This window comes from Dichotomopilus funicola (assembly GCF_033296635.1).
Source record: "Dichotomopilus funicola strain CBS 141.50 unplaced genomic scaffold C8A04scaffold_154, whole genome shotgun sequence".
Taxonomy (NCBI): domain Eukaryota; kingdom Fungi; phylum Ascomycota; class Sordariomycetes; order Sordariales; family Chaetomiaceae; genus Dichotomopilus; species Dichotomopilus funicola.
Genome location: NW_026944175.1, coordinates 1 through 8340, shown reverse-complemented (window position 1 = coordinate 8340; position 8340 = coordinate 1). Strand labels below are relative to the sequence as shown.

Here is an 8340-nt window from a genome sequence, read left to right as displayed (position 1 = left end):
GTCAACCGCGCATGTCCGGGTAGAGAATGCCAAATATCAACATTTTTCAGTCCCCTCCGCCCTCCAACTATTTCCTTAAGATAGCTGTCTTGCTGCCTACGTACCAGGTAGGTACCTGACTTACCATATCCCCTCCGGACACCATCTGAGATTTGGAAACGTATTGGCCCCGACCAACCCCAACTTTTTTTATCCAATAGTTACCGGATCTTGCCGGGATTGGGTTTGATTTCTTGCGTAACCATCTTACACCCACATCACAGCCTATTCCCCCGTCAGGGGTGAACTATCGGAGACTGGCGCGTGGAACTGCGCAGGACGCGGCCGCGGCTTCGGCCCTGGGAAGGATGATGCGGTGCTGCGGCGCGTGAGATGACACACGTAGGCGTTGTGGCTGGTGCTGTTGCGCTGGGCCGTGCGGGTAGCGCTTGCTTTCCACTCCCGTGAGAGCCCAGGTTTCGAGGTACCATTCGGTCAACTTTTTATCTGTCTGACCGTTCTCGCCAGCCAAGTCCGCACTTGAACGGCGTTCACGTTTGTTGAAGGCCTGGGAACTTTGTTAGTTACGTGTGAACCTTCCACTCTTGGGAAAGGGAGAAACGTGGAGAAAGAAATTTACGTGGTTCGTGCTGAGGTTGCGTCTGATGCTCCTCTTCCACCATTTGTTAGGGCGCTCGCCCGTCTCGGTATGCTCGCAGAACCACTGGTAGATCTCGTGCAGTGTCATGGCGTGCCTCGGAGCGCTCAAGAGGGCCTGGTGAATGAGTTTGGCGTACCTCCCTCTGTGCTTGCCGGTTTGGTTCTGCCATTCCTGATACAGCACAGGGGGGGGGGGGGTTTGCTGTGCGGTCTGGTGGCCACGGGCGCGACGAGTGTCGGGGTTTGGCTGGCGGTGTGGTCGTTGGCAGAGCTTGGGAGCTCGTCTATGCTGATGGTCAGGGTTGTACTGCAGGGCGACATGAGGGGGGCGCTCTCTGGAGTCGGTGTGAACTTACCCTGACCTGGGGAGGTGCTGTAGCCACTCTCGGGGCCCTCAAATCCGCCAAAGGAGGGACCAAAGTCCGTGGAATACATGCTGTTGTTGTTGCCACCGTTGTACACGTAGCGCGAAAGCTGGGGATCTAAGTCTGGGTAGGGGTTGTGAGCTTGTTGTTCTGTTGCTTCCCAAGGCGTGGGGCCCAGCTGCTTGGGTGGCTCCCAATTGCGAGGTGGAGTGCTGCACTGGAGGCTGTGAATCATGAGAGGGGTGTGTAGGTCGTGATTGCCCGAGGATTCGGGACTTGCTTGCGGGGGAACGGAAACAGGAGTGTAGCTCCAGTATCCAGGCGTGTTGTAGTGATGTTGCTGGTTGTTGCTGGCTCCATAGACCCCGACTCTGCCCATGATAGAGACAGGCTGTTGCCCCTCCTGAGAGGGGATTGATTGGGAAGACGGGGCGTCTGGGACTGCCATCGTCGACAAGTACTCCATGTACGTATGTGTAGATGAGTGTGGTTTGATGAATGTGCTTGATGATGACCTTTCAATTTTGCAGTAGAGGTCGAAAGGAGAAAGAGTGGGAATAATACAAAGTACGAGGGCGAGTTGCTTGAACGCATAAAAGGCGTGGGATGCTACGCGTTCAGGCCTGGCTGTATTCTGAGGTGCTGGGAAATATGGAGGAAGATGGGAAGAGGGGTTTAATGTGCCAGAAATCTTTGCTGGAGTTTGGGCCGGGCCGGATAGTGGAGAAGTAGTCCTCTCTCCAGTGACCAGATACCAGGGAGCTCCGGTCCAGATGCGTGTTGGTCGACGACAGATTCAGAAAGAGTGAAGTGCTCGAAATGTTTGCCTTCAGAGTTCCTTTGACTGCTGTTTCATTGATTCAACAAGATTGATATTTTGAAAAGGATGTCGAATCCAATGTATCAAGACGTAACATTCCAAGACAAGGCCGCAAATACGCTCATCCGGCCGTGAATCAGATAATTAATTACACGATATACCAGCAGAACCATAACCCTCCCTCCCCAATGTTTAATTAGACTAACGCAGTTTTCCTAAACCTTCCAAATCCGGCTCGTGTGTAACGACATTTTTGTTATTCTTAGTCCGAATCCGGCCCAGGGAGTATCTCGGGATCGATAGAGTTCCAAGTCGCTTCTATCGCCTCACTGTGTTGTCATCTGTTAGTCGCTGCCCACTTCAACCAAAACACCCTTGATAAGTATAAGCATGGGGGAGCATGGAAAGCACTTACACACTCCTCGCAACAACCCTTATCCCCATCTCCCGTACCAAAAAACGCAAGAACCGCCTCTTGGTACGATCCCTTCGGAACTGCGCCATCACGTCCCCGCGCGGTCCCACATCGCGCCCGTCTTTGCCCTTCTTATGCGTCACGACCACCTTAGTAGAACCGGGAGTGTGAGACACTTCCTCGATATCGGCCAGTTTCAGATGGAAGTTACACGGTTTCTTGAAGACGGACCACTTGATGGGTCCGACGTCCTCGAGGACCTGGTGCTCGATGACCACGCGCTGGTTCGGGCCGTTGTCCTCGTGGTGATGCGCGTTATGGCCGCGGCGGTGTTTGGACTTGGAGGACGGTCGGCGCGGGTACGGGTGCTGGTTCTCGTCTTTGACCCAGTGCCAGTACTGCGTAACGCGCGGGTTGGTGCCCTTGGAGCGCGTGCGGACTTGGTGTAGCTGCCATTCGTTTTCCATTAGGCGGTCGCCGCTGATAGAGTCGGATGAGGTGTAGCCGTCGTAGTCGAGCGTGGAGCCGATGTCCGAGGTGGCCTCTTCCTCTTCGGGGTTGTCGACTTGGTCGTTGTCCTTCTGGTGGATGTTGACGACGACGACGACCTGGGCAGGGGGTGATTTGGCGGTGATGCTGTCGTGGGTCTTTTCCTTGTTCTTATCCTCTTGTGTTTCTTCCTCTTCGGCTTCGCGTTCCTTTTCGGCTTCCCCTGCAACTTCACCTTCCGACTCGTCGTCAGCCTCGTCTTGGTCAGACTGGCGTTCCCCCATCTTTGCCTTTGTAGGAGACTTCTTGAGGATAATGCTGGGCCGTTTCGTGGACGGGGATATGCCGTTGCTCTTAGGCCCCTCTCGAGACTGTTGCCCAGATGAGGCGACGATCTTGATCTTCTTGACCCTTTGCCCTTCACCATTGGGAACAGTGGATTGTCCCGAGGACGACTCTGCTGTTGTCGGCCGCGATTCCTGCTCGGCAGAAGTGCCACTACCTACAGCCGCCCTTGCTCTAGTCGGCGTCGCATCCGGTGTCTGATGCGGATCCTTGCGCTTTAGCGACCGCGCAGCCGTGGTCTTTTTGGCCGTGCTACCACTCCCCGTCTCGCCATTTGCGCTCTTGGTGACATGAGCTGGTGGGCGGCCAACGCGAGCAAACCCATTGCGCGCGCGGAGCTATTCCACTTTCGGATCATGGTACGTTTTTCCGATCCACGAAGCCACGTCGAACTTGTGTCCCTTCTCTAGGTACTGTTCGTACAATCGATGGCGCACCCACTCCGATGGCGTGACGTCCAGGTTCATCTTGGGCAGCTCTTCTGTCAGCAGCTGCACAAGTCGGAAAAGCGTATCGTAGTTGGTGATGCGGGTGTTGATCCATTCCTTGCCGACGAGCTGGTACGGGTGGAGCTCGCCGTCCTTGAGGAACTTGAGGATCGTACGTCCCAGCTTGGCGTCACGGTTTGCCAGGTGCTTGTCCCGGTGTGTCGAGCCAGACTGGTCCAGTTGGTTATACTTCTTTTGGTGCTTCTACCGCAGCGGCTCGACGAGGTCTTCGATCTTGGGCCAGCTAGGCTCCCAGTAGGGATGGTCGGGCGAGATCTTGGCCAGAGGTACACCGCGTATTATGGGTGGATCGGTGAAGACCACCCCGTCATGTTTTACGCTGAGGACAGCCTTGTTGATTTCGGGGAGTTTATCTTCTTGGGCAGAGAAAGAGGTCGTAATAGAAGTTGACGGCAGAGGGACCCTGCGCGCACCTGGGAGTGGTTTACGAGGGCCTTTTTTTGGTGAAGCCTCCTTGTTGGCCTCGCCGCCATTCCCATCAACCGATACTGCCTCGATGGAGTCCCTCGAGTGGTCTAGGGAGACGGTACTCGCAAAGCTGCCCCCAGACAAGCGAGTCCTGGCCGGCGATCTCACCGAGCCGAGACTTTCACGTCGCGATTCTGGCGCACTTGGCTGCCGAGGGCTTTCCACCGCCGTAGTAGGCTCCTTAGACATCGAGACGGGTGTGTCGAGATCAGGTGTGGTGTTACGGGAGCTCAGATCAGAAGATGAAGCTAGGGATGGAGCAGCAGCAGGGACTGCCTTGGGCGCCTCTGGTTCCTCGATGGGCTGAGTCTCAGCATCCACCATTTCAATGTCCTCGTCGACGACTTGGGATTGGACTTTGTCGCTAGCGGTATTCTCGGCCTCGTTGTTGATAGTTGACCGGATACTGTGGTTGCTATTCTGCCGGGAATGTGTCGCTGAAGTCCTCCCATCGGCTGCTGGCTGCACGCTGTTGGCCCGCTGAACATCGGGTTCTCCATTAGGAGCTATTTCAACATTCTGTGGCTTTTCCGGATCCTCGGCCGTGGCCGTTACTGTTTGTTGGCCAGCTTCATCTGCATCGACGGCCTCATTAGTGCCGAGATCCTCCGGGACTTGTTCCGTCAGCTCCGCCTCATTAGCCGTAGTGGTGTAAGGGATCTTTGCGACGTCATTTGGCAACGCTTCCTGCGCTTCCTCGTGTGCAATTATAGGCGTTGAAGGCGTAGCGGACGATTCCTCCTCGTGTCCGCCCGCATCTTCAGTCGCCTGCGTCGATTGAGACAGTCGCCTCTGCGCATTGTCATTCGCAACCGTTCCTGCATTCCCTGTGTTACCACCCACGAACTGCTCATTTCCCAGCCCATCCTCGCGACTCTGCTCAGTTTATGAGCGCGCTCCTTCTCACCCACAGACGCTGCTGACCGTGGAACGACCACCCCAATCCTTCCCCCACCATTCCCGACCAATCCACTACTCGCAACATCCAGCGCCACATCCCGATCCCCCACCTTCCGGCTTTCTTGCTCCTCTTCACCGCCACCACTACCATCAACAATTCCAGCCTGATTCGCATACCCCAACCCCCCCCTCCGGTACCATCGGAACCACTCCCTCTTTTTCCGATCCTCCTTTTCCCTCTCCCTGGCCCGTTCCGCACGCACCTGCGCCAGCAGCGGATCCAAGCCCTCCAGCTGCGCCTGGTACTCGTCATAGTCGCGTCGCAGCGCGTCAAGTTGGAGCATCAGCGACTTTTGCGCGTTGAAGTTGGCTAGCAGACGCGTGCGCAGGGTCTCGGCGCGCGACACGTGCTCTGCTGCGAGCGCCGCGTCCTCGCCGCTGCGGATGCGCGCCATTTGAGAGAAGTAGTTTCTCTCGATGGCTGGCCATAGATCCTCGTCTGGTCCTGTAGTGATGGTGGTGCTGGTGCTGGTGCTGGTGAATTTGTCTTCTGGGTAGATGCCAATGGCCATGGCGGCCGCCGCTGTAGCTGCCGCGGTTGCGGCGGTGGTAGAAGTGAGTGGTGTGGAGGGTGTGGTGGATGAGCGTGGCGGTGCTGGTGCGAGGATGGGAAGTGTCGATAATGCTGGTGATGCCGAAGGTGCCGGTGCCGGTGCGAGTGTCGGCAGCACGGTCCGATATTTGTCTGATGATGGCGCCATTGTGATGGCGACGACGGCGTTGAAAAAGTGTTTTGATGCGATGAAAGGAAAAAAAGGTTCCGGAAAACCGAGCTACACGCGAAAGAAGCGAGATGAAATGAGATGGTGCCGAATGACGTTGACGTTACGGCCGGCGGATTCTAATAAACCTAGCTAGCCAGGAACGCCCTTTGGTCCGCGCTGACATGGAAGGCCGTAAGCCACGAGTGAGGTGCGAAGCTGGTGTCAACCGAATAATTGCGGCTACCGAGACTCCCGGTTCTTGATATCCGGAATAAAAAGAGTCGGCCTGCTGATAACGAACCTAAAGGTTCCTTGTAGCGATAGAAAGCGCTTCGGGGCTCGCAATCGTGTTCGTCGATGCTCTCCGAGACATTCGCCCATTCCTGGTCCTCCCCAGACCGAAACTGGAATACGCACGGCGGTGCCAAAAAAAAACCGTTCAGCCTTGTTTTGTTGCGTTGCGACAAGACCTTCGGAAGGGGGTAGACAGAGGCACGACGCGCCATGCTATCTATAGGATGAGAAACACAATTTATCTTCCAAGCGCCAGCCTTGTGTGTTGATGTTGGACCACGAGACACGGTCGCAAGTCGCAACCACAAAAATGCCTTGACCGATCCAATCACCGCTAGGAAACACGTGCCGATTGTTTTCGATCGTGAGCCGTGGATTTCCCGCTGTGAGCCTGCCACTGATGGTGACCAGCCCCGCCCACTTGCAGCTTCCAGGAGGTAAGGGCAGTGAGTCATGTGTTGCCGCCGCGAACCCTTGGGAACGAGGACGGCCGCCGTGGTAACAGGCAACCAACCATACCATTTCAACGCGTCCAACGTAGCCCAATCATTTCTCTCTAGCAAGGGGCCGGTCGAAACACCACTTCAAGGAGATGGTTACCAACGTACATACCCCGCCACCATACTCTGTGGTGGCCTCACACGTTGCTTTAGAAACAGAGGCGCAGCCCAGCCAAAGTCCGGCGCGCCCAGGACAAGACGTGGATACAGAGGGTGATGGGGGGTTGTACAGTCTCTAGCGAAATCAGCTTCCGCTTTTCTCTCACACATCTTTTTGGCGCACGGATCATTTATGCATCTAACCATCCACACTGTGTGCCTTCACACGCGCTTGTGTACCACAACGCAGCGATGACTGTCAGCCGAGACTGTCAGCCAAAAGTGGCTCCGGCAAGAAATGGCTGTCATTCAGTTCGATGACGGCTGACAAATTATAAGCCGAATCTGGCTCCATTGCAGATTCCATCAACGGCATCACGCAGCCCCGGTGTTTCAAGCCGAGTAGAATGATCATATGAAACTAGTCCTGTGGATTCGGGTGCTGTTGGTACCGAACTCGGCATTGAGGCCTGAGGGGTGGCGGGCATAACGTTGGTGATATTGATAGGTAGAAAGTTAGCCTGGGAGGCCCCTTTGCTTCCTTTGCCGCTCCGCATACTGCACTTCCTCAGCATATAGCTGTTCGCGAATTTCATGTAGCATATCGTCGTGGGTTTGTAAGCTGCAACCTTATTCTACACATTTGATAAGGTTTCTCAGGTGGTGGGTCTTCAGCTTATAGTGCGTCTTTCCAATGGAGTCACGGCAACAGTATGGTCCCAGGTGGCAGGGTGGGCCGGAGCATCGCATCAGATTATACACTTCACGCCAGATGGGTGGCTGGCCTGAGATTTCTTCGGCACCAAGCTGCATGGCATAAGAACAAGGTCCTGTTCGGTGTCTTTCACGGCCATTCTATTGTTGGTTATCGACTTCCATTCAATGGAATAATAGATGCAAGTAGGAAGATGTTCGTCATATACCAAGTTTTCGTGCTAGTCAGATAGCTATACAAATGTTAGTTGTCCATAATCGCGTTGTGCTGACCTTTGGCTAGCCAAGGCGACACCATCAACATCGGCGTCTGTTGACAGAGGGCTCTCGGACAATGGACGGTTAGTCGGAGTGTCGGTCGTGCGATCGGCGAGCAAATCAGGGGGGCTCGGACAACGGCCAGACGACGAAGTCGTCAAACGTAAACGAGTTCGGATGTGCCATAGCGGTTTGATCAGAGTGTTCGCTCGGCAATCGGTAGGACGTAAGGACCCTAATCCTCTATGACATACTGTGAACTATTGTTCGCATTTGCATGGCGGCTGGAGTGGGTTTACCTTATAGTGTCATCAACGGACAACGGTGCCTGCCAGTAGTACCGGGACTCGTGTGGTGGAAAGACACTGGATCGATTGCGACGAAGTGGACAAGCGGGTGTGCGAGGCCTTGGTTTGTCGAACGTTCAGATTCTTTGCGGCCACGTGACGAGCCAGTCGCTGCTAATTTAGCTTGTGCCAGAATTCCGGCTTGGTGGCATCCAAAGATCCTTGTGCGCACTCAGATCAGTGACAGGCCCAGCGGCTCTTTGGCGGAAATGCCGTGACTCCCTTCCGTAAGGGAAAACCGAAAACTGCCATCTTGTGGACAATCGCACCGCTGGCCGACATGTTGCGATGAAAAGCGCGCAAAGTACTACAGTAAGTATATGTCGCCTAAAACGATTGGCTATGGATGTGTTGTCAGGTAGGACGCTTCAGCCCGAAAAAATGGCTGGCGACATTCAGCTCGCCTCTACCCCG

General features: G+C 55.1%; 2 protein-coding genes across 2 annotated transcripts; both read right to left on the bottom strand.

Moving 5' to 3' along the window:
- Positions 1–286: 286 nt before the first annotated feature.
- Positions 287–1452, bottom strand: C8A04DRAFT_33464 (uncharacterized protein; the record flags this gene model as incomplete). Its single annotated transcript, XM_062782474.1, has 4 exons — positions 287–547; positions 620–802; positions 862–923; positions 996–1452. The coding sequence occupies 4 exons, from the start codon at positions 1450–1452 to the stop codon at positions 287–289; spliced, it is 963 nt and encodes a 320-aa protein (XP_062632447.1).
- Positions 1453–2086: 634 nt separating this feature from the next.
- Positions 2087–5711, bottom strand: C8A04DRAFT_33463 (uncharacterized protein; the record flags this gene model as incomplete). The annotated part of the gene is made up of 5 exons (XM_062782473.1): positions 2087–2153; positions 2240–3411; positions 3511–3732; positions 3784–4926; positions 5016–5711. 5 exons carry the CDS (start codon positions 5709–5711, stop codon positions 2087–2089), a joined length of 3300 nt encoding a protein of 1099 aa, XP_062632446.1.
- Between the last annotated feature and the right edge of the window lie 2629 nt (positions 5712–8340).